The sequence below is a fragment of the Rhamphochromis sp. 'chilingali' genome (assembly GCF_963969265.1).
Source record: "Rhamphochromis sp. 'chilingali' genome assembly, chromosome: 15".
Lineage (NCBI taxonomy): Eukaryota > Metazoa > Chordata > Actinopteri > Cichliformes > Cichlidae > Rhamphochromis > Rhamphochromis sp. 'chilingali'.
The window spans coordinates 22443127-22459588 of NC_137942.1; the positions used below are offsets into that span (position 1 = coordinate 22443127).

Below are 16462 nucleotides of genomic sequence, written 5' to 3' on the forward strand. Positions count from 1 at the left end.
AGATCATACTCACCTCATCACGCCTAATGCTCCATTGAGGCAGGGACCATATGGGTCTCCTGCAGGAGTTAAAACCCAATTAGGATGGACACTTCAAGGTCCGATCACAGATTTTCAGCCCCAGAGCAGTACAGAGCATGTGCAGTGTTTGTTCACATCTCTCAGTTCATCTGCACATGCTCTGTACTGCGTTATCATGTTGAGAAGCTATGGCAACTAGACACTTTACCTGAATACAGTGAGAAATCTGTGATCCGATCAAAGCAAGATCAACTGGCACTGGAACTCCTTGAACAGGCCACAAAAAGGGTTGAGATCAATGGTGTTAATCGCTACGCCACTCCTCTTCTTCGGATGGCAAACTTTCCTCCTTTGAATGTCCCTCCAACTGTAGTCATGTCTAGACTCCGCAACACTGAGGCTCGGTTAGCTAAAGATCCTGACAAAGCCATGTCTTACAAGGATCAGATTTTGAAATTGGAGCAGGCAGGCTATGTAGTCAAACTTAGCCCGGAGGAGATGCACAATAGCAAAGAAACCTGGTATATTCCTCATCATATGACAAGTCACAACAATAAAGATCGCATAGTCTTTGACTGCTCTTTCACATTTCAAGGTCAGTGTCTCAATAAGTACCTATTGCCAGGACCAATCCTAGGCCCAACACTTCTCGGTGTTTTGTTGCGTTTTAGGCAACATTCAGTGGCAATAAGTGGCGACATCAAAGGCTTGTTTCACCAAGTCCGTCTTCTGCCTCCTGATAAACCACTCCTCCGATTCCTGTGGCGTGACATGAACAAAGCAGCTCCCCCTTCAGTGTATGAGTGGCAGGTACTCCCCTTTGGTACGACCTGCAGCCCTTGTTGTGCAATCTATGCACTGCAGAAACATGTGAAGGAATATCAATCTGACAAAGATGTGCAGTCTTCAGTAATGCAGTGTTTCTATGTTGATAACTGCTTGCAGAGTTTTCCATCAGCAGAGTTAGCTCGAACACTCCTAGACAAATTAAGAAACCATCTATCAGAAGGAGGCTTCGACCTTCGCCAGTGGGCCAGCAATAATCCTGTTGTGATTAGCCATCTACCATCTGAGGTAAGAACGGCAAGTAATGAACTTTGCCTGACTGAAGACAAGCCATCTGGCCCACATGAACGCACATTAGGATTATTGTGGAATTGTGAGATTGATTTGTTTGCCTATAAATACAGAACTCTAGCCTCACACCCCACCACAATGCGTCGTATCTATGCAGTACTTGCTCGTCTGTATGACCCATTAGGCTACTTACTCCCATTCACAACACGCGCCAAAACCTTGGTGCAAGAGCTATGGAGAAAAGAGAGAGATTGGGACGACCCTTCCCTTCCACACGACCTCTTAGAGGCATGGAAGTCCTGGGAAGAAGAACTTTGTTATCTCCCACAAATTGCCATCCCACGTTGCTATACTTCTAAGGAAATGGATGTTTCTACCACAGTTCGAGACATTCATATCTTCTGTGACGCTTCAGAGCGAGCATATGGTGCTGTCGCATATTTGAGATCAGATGATCTTGAAGGCCATGTAGAACTGAGTTTCTTGTTAGCTCGCTCACGTGTTGCTCCTAAACGGCATTTAACAATACCCAGACTGGAGCTATGCGCAGCCCTACTAGGCGCACGCCTCTGTGAGCTCATACAAACAGAACTCACCTTACCAGTCAGGACTACCACCCTTTGGTCTGACTCGACAACTGTACTTCACTGGCTTCAGTCAGATTCCTGCCGTTTCAAGGTATTCGTAGGAGCCAGAGTCTCAGAAATTCAAAACCTCACAAACAGCCAAGACTGGAGATACATCAATTCAGCCACAAATCCTGCTGATGATGTTACGAGAGGTAAATCCCTGAAAGAGTTCCTTAGCTCAAACAGGTGGACCGAGGGTCCCTCGTTTCTGCATGAACCTCCAAATAACTGGCCCACAGTTACAGATCTCCATCCTGATGATGATCAGACTGAGTTAAAGAAAGCCTACTTCTTTGGTATTGTCAGTATACCCTCCCATACATACACACCCAGCTTTAGAACGTATCAAGAGCTATTGGATTTCACGGCTCGTTCACTCTCCAACCAAAAGGGTAACATTCCTTCTGCAGCTGATTATCAAACAGCAGAACAAGAAATCCTTCGTCAGGCACAACTGGACAGTTTCGGCGAAGATTTAGCCCGTTTACAGTCAGACAAACCCCTCTCATCCGACAGCCGTCTATTGTGTTTGTCACCAGTGTTGTGCAGGAATTCTGGACTTATCCATGTAGGAGGCCGACTACGGCAAAGCCCAGACTTGGAATTGAATGTCATTCACCCAATAGTACTTGATCCTGCTCATCCAGTGACCAAACTGATCATACAAAATTATGATGACAAACTGCATCATGCTGGTTCAGAAAGACTTTTTGCTGAACTACGTCGGAAATTCTGGATTCTCAGAGGAAGGGAAGCCGTACGCAGGCATCAGTATAGCTGTGTCGCATGTCAGAAATGGAGAGCACAGCCCATCATTCCAAAAATGTCAGACTTGCCTGCTGCTCGTCTTAGGTTATTCAAACCACCTTTCTACTCCACAGGAATAGACTGCTTTGGACCATACAAGGTCAAGACCGGCCGCAGATCGGAGAAAAGGTGGGGAATAATATTCAAATGTCTCACCACTCGGTGTATACATCTTGACCTCCTAAACAGCATGGATACAGACTCCTTCCTCATGGCCCTCCAGCGATTCATTTCTCGACGAGGAACACCCCTGGAAATTATATGTGATCAAGGAACTAACTTCAAAGGAGGAGATAAGGAACTACGGGCAGCTTTTAACAACCTTGCTCCGACTCTACAGCCGGTCCTGATGACTAAAAGAATCCATTTCAAATTCAATCCCCCGCATGCACCCCATTTCGGTGGAACCTGGGAGAGGGAGATAAGTTCTGTGAAGAATGCTCTGAAGAGAACCATTGGTGCACAAATGGTCACTGAAGAGGTCTTAAGAACAGTCCTAATTGAGATTGAAGGCATTCTGAACTCAAAACCCCTAGGCTATGTATCCTCAGACATTGCGGATATTGATCCCATAACCCCAAACCTTCTCATTATGGGCCGACATGATTCGTCACTTCCCTTAGTATCCTATTCTGATTCTGACCTCCTAGGTCGACGACGATGGCGACATGCACAAATATTGGCAGATCACTTCTGGCGGCACTTCATAAAAGACTATCTACCATCCCTCCAAAGAAGACCCAAATGGCAGAAGGAGAACCCAGATCTCACATTGAACTCTGTTGTCATGATTATGGATTCACACCTTCCACGTGCCCTTTGGCCTGTAGGGAGAGTGACACGCTTGCTGAAAAGCCCAGATGACCGCATCAGAACTGTGGAGGTCTTAGTACAGGATAAAATCTATATCCGCCCTGTCTCCTGTCTGATCCCCCTGCCCCCGCTTCCTGACGAAGATCGATCCTGACCATATCAACATATTTCTCTCTAGAAAATATGGGGGCGGCTGTTGTAGAGACCCACCCTTTGGCACATCCCAGCACACCCACTCACTTCACCAGATGCACCTTGTTTAGTTCTCTCACCTTTGATTGGGTGTGGTGCTTGTCCTCGATTGCAATCACCTGTCACACATTATATGTCACACATTATATAAGGACTGCATTCACTTTTGGCTCACTTTTTCTTCACTTCCACACGGGGCGGCAGCTGAGGTGAGGTTCTATTTGGGTTTTATTTTATGTATTGTTTAAGGGAATGAGTAACTTAAATCTGTTTTCCTGTTTTCTTTCAGCTGTGGCAGTCCATGTGTGTCTTTGTTTCCTTCCTTCTTTGCCTTATTTATTTGAGAATAAAAGGAGAACCCTGAGAATAATTCTGAATTAGATGGCTGCTTTTTTTTATTCTAACCGGATGAGCCCATGATGCTGATTGCTTCAGCCCTGAACCTTCCTTCCTTCAAAACAGATAAAGTCTAAAAGGTTGAGCTCAGGTACAAAGCAGAGTTAATTGTGTCACTGCCTGGGGCTGGGGCAGGTTTAGAAACACAGTCACGCAACCTAGAATCGCACTACAAATTCTTTATATCACCTTTTATTTAGACACATAGCTGTCACTATTCTGTACTTTAGTTTAGGCAGGAAGTTATTTGCATTCAGATTTTCCATTGTACTTTAGTAACCAAAGAGAAACACAGTGATTGAATGATTTAGTTTAGAATTTGAATTGGCAACACTGATAAAACCAGCATTTTGCTTCTATTAGTCTTAAGTCAGTTTGTGATTCTTGGTAAATGTTTGTGATTCTTATATCTTGTGTTTGAGCAATAAATATTCTTCCTAAAACCAACAACATCTGATATGTCTTTTCCCTTCACCCTAGTCAGTCAAAGTAGATAAGTAAAGAGGAGTGTCACAAGGAATGCAGTCCAACCAATAAAAGCCTTTAGGGTGAGGTTCACCTATTTCCAGGGAAATCGAATCATGAAGTGTGCAAAGAATAACAATTTTTTTTTTTTTTGGCAGTTCTGCATCGCTATCATTCCCAATTCTGGGGTGATCCAGCCATAGTGTATGAGGTGCAAGAAAATAAAATGAACAAACGCGATTTTTATTTTTTTTAATTACGTACAGCACCTTTCCAGACATTGCTTGTGGTGTCAAAAAAAGGGAGAGCTAAATACAAAAAAAGTACAGTTAACTAATGCTGACACTGACAATACAAAGAGTCTTTCTCCATCAGTTTTGTGTGTATATATTGCTACTCTTGGTATGTCTGGATAAGACCCTGACAAACATTAAAAAAATAATCAAAGCCACGATCACATAGCCAACCGGCTTACTTGTTCCATGTGTGACAGGGCTGTAGTATACTGTAATGCAATGTATGGTAAACTGTATAGGGTCCCTTTCCTTTCATCCAAAATGTCTACCTACTTAATTTTACAGAGGTAAACTGATCCATTATCCAGACTGAAACCAGCATGGAGTGGTTCAGTGAAGGTTGTGTTCACGGTGTACAGGTGGGTAACTGTATCAGGAGAGACTTTAAAGAAGGACAAAATCCCTGCCGGCCAGTCCAGGTAAACTCCTATGATAGGACTATAAAGTGCTGCAAAGTTTATACAGGAATTGTTATGATAAAAACAACCATCATTCATCCAGCACCAAGACTTTTCATTCTTTCCCAATGAATAGTCAGAGGCAAAGTCTCCCTCCCGGTCAATGCTTTTATATGCCACTCCAACGTTAGCATGAGAACACTTAGCCTCCCAGTAATGGCGACCTGTCAGACCTTCTTCACAGAGAACCTGGAGGGTATTAAATCTGTCTGGATGATCAGGATATGGTTGCTTTTCTGGGGCATATTCTGCCATTCTGTTCTCCTTGGTTAAAATAATATTCACACCTGCTGTGTTTGGGTCAAGTGTTAGGTCACAGGCAACTGGAATCAGAGCATGCAAAAACAATTAATTACTTGTAATAGTAATATTATGTAAGTATGGTTCTTCATCTCTGGTTATTGTATCATCAAACTTTAAAAAAAAGCTAGGTTACTTAGTATTTATACATTTCCCCAAGTCCCTGTTCATACAATTGACATGCTGTGTAAACTGTTTACGTGAACATTCATTTTGCATAGTTCTTTCCTGGTTGTTATTCTTGTTGTTTTACATTAAATGTTTTAACTTTGATGCATGAGGAATGTGGATTGTATCTGATTGCCCTTATACCAGTTGAGTTAACAGATCTGGAATAAATGAAAGCCACTTTTATACAGAACATTGTCCCTTGGCCACAGAAAAAGCTCTAATTTGGATATGACTTTAAACTATAGACTATCATTGATTAAGCACAAGGCCGCATTGGACTTTACACTTTCGTGATGTAGAAAATATTATTTATAATAAATCACCATTGTTCATTTTTGTATATTCATCCTGATTTGGAAAATGTTTAGGGACTTGTAAACACTTGCAAATATAACTGCATGGATGCAAATCACATGTAGCATGTAACATTTCAGGAACAAGAAAAGGTTTTCTTACACTGTCTCAGCAGCTTCAGGTCAACCCAGCATTCTGCGTTTTGGTCCACACTGATGGGAATAATGATAAAAATCAACTTGCAAACATTATTATAATATTATCAAGTATAAAACTGTGTTTGTTATTGGTTTTTCCATACTTGAGTTTTTCCAGACTGCAGCATGAATCCCTCTGTTTTTCCTTCAGCATCTGGACTATGTCATCAGTGAGATTATTAAAGCTGAGGTCCAGATCTTTGAGACTGCAGGGTTTCAAGTTTAGAGCTGAGACCAAAGAGGAGCCTCCATCGTCTGTCACTTTACAAAATGATAGCCTACAGAAAGCAAACAATGAGTGGTAGATGCTCTCATCAGTGCCAAGTTTGACTTTCTGTCATAACACAAGTGCCATTTCATAGCTTTTTCTCAGTGTCCCTTTGGACAGCACTTTGTGCCTCTCACTTTTTTTGAGTGATATCAAATGATTAGATTGCAAAAATTATTGCAAAAAAGTGTTATGCTTAAGTTCAATAAGGAAGACCTGCAGTCACACATCTGTCTGCTTCCCATGCGTTTGGTGGCTAATCTAAGCTTACGTCACTTTCACTTTCCCATGCTGTCAAGCTCATTGCAACATTACAGACTAGTCCGATCATGTTTCTGCGCACCTTCTTGAGGCCAATCAGCCTCAAATCCACGTACTTAACTGAGCAAATTTAACTGAACGTTAAATTAGCTGATTTCTGTATATCAGTAAATCATGTTCAGTTCCTTCTAATTATCTCTCATTTTTGAAATGCAACTCAACTGTACCGTATATTCAGTTTCTCTTTTTAAAAAGCATGACCTTTTGTCTGAGTTATTTTTTGTACTAACCTGAGTGTTTTTAAACCTGTCAGTGCATTGCACAGTGCCAGCACCCCCGAGTCTTGTAGGTCATTGTAGCTCAGGTCCAACTCTTTCAGGTGGGGAGGTCTGGAGCTGAGTGCTGAGGCCAGCATTTCACAGCCTTTCTCTGTGACTTTGTTGTGAGTGAGACTGGATGGAAAATGTTGCGATACAATAATTACCAAAATATTTGAAATAAATGAAAGAAAACATTACTGTGACAATAATTCTCATTTTTCCTCATATACAGTTCTTAACACATTTATTAGACTGTGTGAGAGGTTTATGCCACAGCTGCAGTGGTAACTATATCTTTATTAAAATTTATAATCATATCTTTTTTAATGCTTGTGTAATGGTGTAATCCACCAGTATGCAAAAGCACTTTAATCAAAATGACATTTTAATGCTAATATACAATCATTGCTATTATCCATGAATTTAAAAACTACCTTATTTTATTTTTTTTCTAATTATTGTGCCATGTTACAATTATTACTTGCATTTCTGAACAGAAAAATTGTTTTAGTTATATGTCGATATTATTTATTGTTTTATGACAGGTAGTCTAATAAATTTGCCAAGTGCTGTTCAATTCAACAGCACAAGATTAGAATGACAATCTTTGTTTTTCATTCTAATCTTGTGTTGTTGAATGATAAATAAATTATATTTATGATATTTATAATAAATAAACAGATTTTTCCTAAATAGTAACACTAGAAAAAACAAGTTAAATTTCCCCACTGAGAATCTGTTCACCAGCATTACAACCATGATACTCCATGTCAAAAGTACTTAGAGTTAAAATATTTCAAACTGAGCTTTCTTCCTGTTGACTAAACTTTAATAATACCAATAATTACTTTTTAGTAAAGAATTTTACCTTAATGCCTCCAGTTTGCATTTCGTGCTCATCAGCTCTGCTGACAGTTTCTTCATTTCTGAGTCTTTAAAATTGACGTAGTTCAGTTGCAGCTCTCTCAGATAACAGGTGCTGGATTTAAACGCTGCCACTAACTCTTCACAGATTTTCTCAGGCTTTGGATTTCGGTTCAGTCTTTTGTTGCAGAGAATAAAATTGGATTGTTGTTTTTATCTGGCTGAAATTTTTCAGAGCAACTGAATTTCTGACATATGAGAAAGCCAAAAAATTAGATGAAGAATAACATATAAAACGGACCTGAGCTTCTCCAGTTTCTGGGATCTTAATCCAACTGACAGCACAGAACATAGTGAGTCCCTCAGGATGTTGCCACTCAACTCCAGTTCTCTTAGATATGAGATTACTGATTGGATGGCTGATGCCAAATCTTCAGCCTGTTGTTCTGTGAGTTCTTCACCAGAAAGACTGCAAGGGTAAAGGACAATAGGTGAAAAGATCCACATGATAACATTCACCACTATGTCAGCTATACCTGTTCACAAATCTAGTCAACCAGTCACACAGCAGCAACCCAGTGCAATTAGGCATGTAGAAACAAGATGTCCCACTGAACTTCAAACCGAGAGTCACAATGGAAAAGAAAGGTGATTTAAGTGACTGGGAATGTGTCATGTTTGTTTGACAAGACACTCAGATTCTCTGTTAGTACTAACTACTGATTAGTTAATACTAATAGAGAATCATTTAAACACCACAGTCTACCTGACCATGTCAATTCCTTTGTAACCATAGTATACACATGTGTATGGTTACAGGGGGATTGTCTGGAAACAACAGTTTCAAGCAGGAAACCATACAAAGCTCTCTGAAGAATGTTCCCAGAACCTTGTTGAATCTATGTCATGAAGAAGTTAAGAAGACATCTGAAGTTAAAAGGTACAGCCCACTACTAGCCAGGTACACCTAACAAAGTTTCCAGTGAATATATAAGCACACTGTTCAAAAAGCACAAAATCATAATAAGAAATGACAGATCGTACAAAAAAAAGAAAGAAAAAACCCTCAAAATGATAATTTTACCAACCTTAGAGCCTCTAGTTTACACTGAGAATATTTTAGTCTGTCAGCCAAGATTTCTGCACCTTCATAGTCCCTGCTTAGAAATGTGTTATTGACTAGGTGCAGCTCAGTTAACACAGAGTGTGGCATGCAAAGAGCTGAAGAGATCGTTTTATATTCCGAAACACTAAGATCCAAGCCTGAGATTCTGCAAAAAAAATTTGATTAAATTAAATAAATTTTTTTAAAAAGATCATTGTGCAATGTAGAGTTTTAAAGGCATGTAGATCATTTGCTAGCATATATATATATATATATATATATATATATATATATATATATATATATATATATACGGTGAAAATACGGTATTTGTTGTCTAATCTGAAGAATTTTTACAGTAAAAATGATATAATTTTTTCCAACTCAGCACTAGAAACCTGTGCTCAGTTAAATGGTTTTGATTAATTTTATTTATTCTATATGGGACAGTAACATGGTATGTGCACAGTTATTCCCACTAATCACCCATAGCACTGAGCACGTAATTCTAAGGCCTCAATTCCGCTGTGTTTTCTTTCTGTTTCTTTTTAAACAGCTTTTTTTATTTCACAGTGCCAGACAAAGCAGCAAAGACTGCAAAGACTCCATTGATCATAACCGTAAACTATATTTCACACTGTAGTCTTGTTATGACTCTTCTGAACTGGCATACCAATATATCAAAGTACACTGACATATGTTAGACCTACAGTTTCACTGGTGTTTGTCTGATAGATTTGCTTCACTATAGACTTACCTTGCCTTTTTGCAGTTCCTCACAGCTGGAAGAAGTCTAAAGATACCTTTTCCTGATGGTCTGTATTTCTTGAGATTGAATTCATCCAGAGGTGTGTTTGACATCAGAATCAAGTCAGCCAAAGCTGAACACTCAACAGGAGAGAGCGGTGATTCAGGAAAACAATTTGGTTTCAGATACTTACGTACTGAATCATGTAGGGAATTGTCTTTCAACTCAGTCAGGCAGTGGACAAGGTTTAGACATCTTTCAGCTGAGCAGTCAAACAAATCTATTTCTAATAGACTTGACCGAATTTCCTCAATATTTGTTGAATGCTCTTCAGTCTGCTGAATCAGGCTTTGAAGTGGTTCTTCTGATGATTGTAGCGAAAAGCCAATAAGGAACCTGAGGAACATGTCCAGTTCTCCGGTCGTTCTAAGAGCCGAATTAGCTATTGTAATTTCAATCAGTTCATTCAAAGGTAGAGCCACTGGATCACTTTCCAAGATAGTCTTGAGCTCTTCATCAGACCCTTTTAGCATGAAATCCTTGAGACTTTCAGAATCGATTTTTTTGTTTGCAAAGCTGTGATATACAAAGAGAGCAGCAAAATACTCTTGAACTGTCAGATGCACAAAGCAGTAAAGTTTCTTTGTTAGGAACACACGCTCTTCTTTGAATATTGCTGTACACAACCCACAGTAAACTCCAGCTTTCGTTATATCTATGTCATACTTCTTCAGATCTCCAGCAGTGAATATGATCCGGCCTTTTTCCAGTTGTTCAAAAGCCAACCTGCCTAATTTCAAAATGAACTCTTCATTTGACTTAAAAAGCTCTGCTGTATCAGGCTCTTCCTGGTCGCCATATTTTTCATTAGCTATCATCATCTGAATAAGAAGGAAGTGTGTGTACATCCCAGTAAGAGTTGTGGGTATTTTTTGGTTTCCATCTTTGGTGTTTCCCATTTTATGCATCAAATACTCAAAAACATGTACAGCAATCCAACAGAAGATAGGTATGTGACACATAATGTACAGGCTCCGTGACATTGTTATGTGTTCAATTATTTTTTCAGCGACTGCTTTGTCCTCAACTCTCTTTCTGAAGTACTCTATTTTTTGTGGATCATCAAATCCTCTGACCTCGGTCCACTGGTAAACATACTCACGAGGAATGCGTTGAACTGCTCCTGGTCTTGAGGTAATCCAAACAAGTGCAGAGGGCACTGAGGACACCTTCGTAGCATCATCCAGTATTGTGGTCGTTTTGAATTTCAGCTGAAGTTGACTTTCATCGAGACCATCAAAGATGAACAAAACGTCACGATCAGCCAAAGCTTTCGCAACTGCTATGGTTTTAAGTTCTGGATGGAATGTTTTCACAAGGTTCTCAAAGCTAATCTGATCATCTTGGACCAAATTTAGCTCCCTGAATGGAAACATAAAGATGAAGTCCAAGTCCTGATTGGCTTTTCCATCTGCCCAGTCAAGGATGAACTTCTTCACAGAGACAGTTTTTCCAATGCCAGCGATTCCCTTTGTCATCACAGTCCTGATTGCTTTCACTTCTTTGTCGTCTTGCTCATGTTTAAAGATGTCATTACAGTTGATTCTAGTACCCTCAACAGTTTGATTCCTTGCTTTATCTTCAATCTCCCAGATCTCATGTTGTTCATTGACATGTTCACTCTCCCCTTTTATAATGTGAAGCTCTGTGTAAATTTTATCCAATGATTTTTCCTCAATAGTAGTCTTTTCAGTGCCTTCTCGCTGCCGCTGACACTTCTGCCTCAGATATTCTTTGTTCTTTTTGATGACCTCCTTGATGACATCTTCTGCTGTAGGTGAAGAGGAAAAAGAACAATCTTATAACTATCATTATCCCTGGTCTAGTTCCAGCATTAGATTCTTTTTAAATTTCTTGTTTCTTCCAACAAGTCTGTTTGTTGTCTGTGTGGACTCTATTACTCAACTATTTATATATGTATATATGTACAGTGTTGAGTTCTTTAAAGTAATGCAGCATGTTATTTAATTATTAACCAGAGGACTTAGTTAGTTACACAACTGTATGCAAATGTACTGTTTACAAGGTCAGGGAAACCTGAAGACTGAAGAAGTTACGGGTGATGAAATGTTTCTCCCGCTGAAAACGCTTGGTTCAGATGAACAGAATCAACTTTCAGTCCATAGACAATTCCAATTGATCGCCACTATTTCTCTAGACACTTCAAGCCTGACTGCTCATCACTGCCTTTGTTACCTGTTGAAGATCAGACTTTGGGTGCTGGGCTGGGGTTGGATTCAGTTTAAAATTACTCTGGGTTTTTGACTAGTTGGGTGTTAGCATGCTGTCCTTGTAAAGAACCAAAGTTGTGTTACCAATTATGCATTTTTTTAGTCCGAATTATAGTTTCGACTTTACCGTTGCACTTTTGTCCTTTTGGGCAATACAAATTAGTAATGTCCATATCGCCACTTCTCAAAAGCTGCATTGATATACTTCTTCAGCATTTTCCTCCCCACGCATACAAACACAAATCAGCTGATTGTAGCGCAGGAAGGACGCAGGAAAATAAACATCTGATTTTTTTTCCTCTCTACTGTAACTGTTGTGTAATTACTGAATTTAGTATAGTAACACGTTAACTTACTCCATTACTGAAAAATCCAAAGTAATTACAGCAATGCATTACTTTATAACTCGTTACACCCAACAATGTGTATCCACGTGTTCAGCGTTCAGGCCATTACACACCGAACACGTGTTTTTGCATAAGATTTGCCATCTGAGAACCTGTGAAACTAATTAAGTCCGTCCTGTTGTTTCTAAACAAAAAACAAAGAAATTCTGGGTTCATCCATTTTTTCTGAAAAGGCAGTAGCAGGGGCAAATTCATGGTTTGATCGAGCACTTGAATTTTCATTACACCACTATCATACATATATTCGGTGTCGCTGTTTGAGCTCTTGTTAACAGAGTTGGGACCACATCTTAGAAAGCAGAGAAATCATTTCAGAAAGCTGAGTGACCCGGAGCAGCTTGTAGCTGTGTGTTGGAGGTACTGGTGTGCGTTTTGTGCTACAACCACACCTATAGCCAAATGCAGTGATCTACTTGTTGAGATCAGTTTACTTGGATCTGAAAAAGTGAGCTTGGTTCCAAATATGCACTAAAGTATCTGAGTCTAAAACATTTTTTTAACACAGAAAATATTTCCACAGATTTTATGTGCTTAGATTTTATGCAAAAATCTTACTAGCTAGCCTTTAGTTATGTATTATCCTTTAACGTGGCAAAGTATAGAAAGCCTTCTCAACAACTTTTGCAGAATTATCTGCATGTCATAACTATCTTATATTTTATGCATTAAATGAAAAACAAAAGAGATAACAGGGCAGTTGAAAATGTTTCACCCAAACACCTTACATACTTTCACATGTCTCTGGCTGAATTTCTTGGAGGCTTCTGAAGAAAGCAGATTTGACTTCTTGAGTAGTCAGGGCGTTGTAGAGTTCCCTCATCTTGTCCTGGCTTGTTGTTGCAGCATCAATTTTGTTGTAGGTCTCTTTATGGATCATTTTTTGCTGTCTCATTTCATCTGCTATTGGCATCACTAAAGTGACGCTTTGAATGAGCTTAGACCTGTTGCTGTCCACCCAGTCAGCTTCTTTAAAAAAACACAAATTAATTGTAAGAGACTGCATTTTAATGGGTATTTTATGACCAGAGTTTGTCTTAAAATTATTAACTTTAACTCACCATTTTTGTTGCTGAAGCAAGGACTGACAAAGGACAGAAACAAAGTTACTGTAAGTGGTTAATGTGTAAACCATATTATGTTTTAAAAGAAAAGGGTAAGAGTTGCATCTTATATTTATGTTGTTACACTGATTGTATATTCGGTTTTTTTTTTTAATAAAATCAGTGTGATAATAAAAGACTAAACAGTTTTTTTATGAATGAAAAATAATGAAATCTCACCTGAAGGTGTTACCTTCAGCAGTAGCACAGTCATGTGCACTGCTGTTCTCACTACAGTTGTTTTTTCCAGATGTTTCTTCTGCATGTCTGGATACATGCTCTTCTGCTTCCTTCAATGCAGTCCCCAGCCCCTGCACAGACGGCCGTCTTAGGAGGGAGGAATTTGCTCCACTTTCCTCTGTGCTGCAAACAACCTTTTTCTTTTGGTCAGATTTGTTGTTTTGCCTTTGACCCCTCCTGTGCGTAGAGCATTGGCTGCCCATGTTTGTTCTTCTGTGTCAGCTCAATGACTCAAAGCGTTTAAGTGCGATCTAGGCTACCACGCTCTATCGCATTAGTGCTGTGGCTTTACAACCGCATCCGGTGTCTGTAAAAGTAAAAGTAAGAAAAAAAAATGAAGCATTCAGAGAATTAATGATCATTGACATCTAAGATATTTGATTGGGTGAATGTGATATGTGGTTAATATATTTATCTTACCTTTGTGTTCGATGTCCTGTAGTAGCTGCAGTAAATATGAGAGTTGGCTGGGTGAATCTCTCTCTGTTCACTTGATCGTTTTCACTCTCTCTATCTCTCTATCTCTTGCGCTCTCTTTTTCTCTCTCTCCCTCTCTTGCTTTGTACATTGTGTAAAGAATCAGATACAATGTAACACCACCGGTTTGGTGAGTTATTTTTTCTATGTTCAGATAGTAATAGCAAACACGTTATTAATTTGTTAAGGTAAACCCATTCACGGTAGACTACTGCCAGTTTTAAAATGTTTAATTTACCTTTATTAGTGTCCCTTGCGTTTTATATGTGAAGAGTAACGTGCCATTGAAATAAACATTAAAGCCATTTTTGCAGCTGTGCTTCTAAAATGTGCATGATTTCAGTGTGGCCTTTTGTCTTAAATGTTATTTGTACAAAATAATAATAATCCACTCATTCACAAAGCTTTTGTAACCTATAAATTTAAAGTGTCAAATACTTAATTTGTGCAAGTGTAGCTTCTCATGTTGCTATTTAATGAGAATCTTAATCAAGGTAGTAATAAAACCAAATGTTGGCTGTTATGTGCCAAGAGATGTGGCTTTGCTTTTGTGTTCTATTTATCTTTCAGGTGTCAAGCCGCCACCTATTGGCCAATTCGAAGTTGATTGGCATGTGTCTGTTGGCTGGTCTGGGCCCAGTTGGCCAATCACACGCCGAGGATTACTACAAATGAGCAGCCCCTGGCCGGCTGGTGACTGCTGGCGGCTGCTTTGACAAACATTCGTGAACAGGCTTCTTTATATTGTGTGTGGTGGGAGGCTGGACAGGTAAGCTGGGGTACCCTATACACTGGTTGTAGGTTTTACTCTGTTAGTCACACTAGGTTATGCGGTTGATGCCACTCTTGTATGTTTTCACTGACCTTTTTTTTCGAGTAGCTAGGTAGGCCTTTTGTTTTGCACTTTTTCTTTCAGTTAGGCCCTGGAAGCTATCGACCTCTTTTTGTTTTATTAATTTCTTTGATTTGGATCAACCGCCCAGTAGGGCTGCTCGATTATGGCAAAAATGATAATCACGATTATTTTCACTGAAATTGAGATCACGATTATTTGACGATATTTATTTAACCCTTTAAGACCTACTATAGAACCAAGTCCACCAGAGCTTATATTATTTTTTTTACATGCTGTAGTGCCATTTGTGGGAGCATTTCAAGTTGCTATACATCAATACAACTGTTATAGCCCATATTTTAATAATATGTATGCATTAAGTCCATAGTAATTACATAAATTGCAAAAAAGTGCAATAAACTACAAAAAAAATTGAAAATCGCTTTTGTTTTGTTTACATATATTTCTACTTGGAGAAATTTAAGAGGCTTATCCCTCAAAACTTTAAATACAATAAAGTTGCAAAAAATAGTTTCCCACCACAGGAAATTTATTTTGAGTGTCTTCATAGTTTTATTTTGGAGATACAGCAATTTTTATATACTGCAGGAAAAACAAAAAACAATCCTATGATGCAAATTTGCAAAGAAAACAGCAGGTGCATCATTTCACTGTGGGAAGTGTTACGAACAGCTGATAGGAACGGCAAAGCGTGTTTCTGGAATATTATGTTTTTGTTCCTGCAAGCGCTTTTTATGCAATTTTTGCAAAGCTATATGTGGAACGAAACCATGACCGAGGACAAGCTGATGGCATCAGATGTAAGTACAACTCCTCCGGTTTCATATGCAAAACAAATTATTGCGCTAGCTTACACGGTTCAGATTCTACAGGGATTTAAAAATAGTTACGCAAAACGGAGCGTGCTGCTCTGACCGGCTTTAAAGGGTTAACAATGACTTTAAAAAAATAATATAAAATAGTGTGCAACACCACTGAAGTTTTTTTTTTTAAACTCTCTTTTCAACCAACGGCAGTCACTCTCCAAATAACTTCTGCTTAGCTTTCCGAGCTTCCCTCGGGTCCTCTTAATCAGCGGTCTCCAACCTTTTTTGCGCCACGGACCGGTTTATGCCCGACAATATTTTCACGGACCGGCCTTTAAGGTGTCGCGGATAAATTAGGGAGGGGCTAATAATCGGCTCAGTCATTTTTAATGATCGTTGAAAGCCCAGATCGTAATCGTGATTAAAATTCGATTAATTGAGCAGCCCTACCGCCCAGTCCTCCTCCCCCACCTCTTTTCTGTTGTTAAGTTTGACTATCCAGGCAAGCAACCAATAAATCCTGCCTGATACTTAACTGTTCTGTGGTCTTCCTCCTTCATTGATTGTGGTTGTCCAGTGTTGCTGTCTCCTTCCTACCTTTGC

At 39.4% G+C, this 16462-nt stretch overlaps 1 protein-coding gene across 1 annotated transcript; it reads right to left on the bottom strand.

Annotated features, from left to right (window-relative positions):
• Nucleotides 1–4697: 4697 nt before the first annotated feature.
• LOC308411402 (NACHT, LRR and PYD domains-containing protein 3-like) lies at nucleotides 4698–13757 on the bottom strand (the record flags this gene model as incomplete). Its single annotated transcript, XM_080905275.1, has 10 exons — nucleotides 4698–5477; nucleotides 6082–6131; nucleotides 6221–6394; nucleotides 6936–7097; nucleotides 7834–8007; nucleotides 8131–8298; nucleotides 8918–9100; nucleotides 9692–11513; nucleotides 13110–13346; nucleotides 13661–13757. 10 exons carry the CDS (start codon nucleotides 13755–13757, stop codon nucleotides 4966–4968), a joined length of 3579 nt encoding a protein of 1192 aa, XP_080761401.1. The 3' UTR covers nucleotides 4698–4965.
• Nucleotides 13758–16462: the final 2705 nt, after the last annotated feature.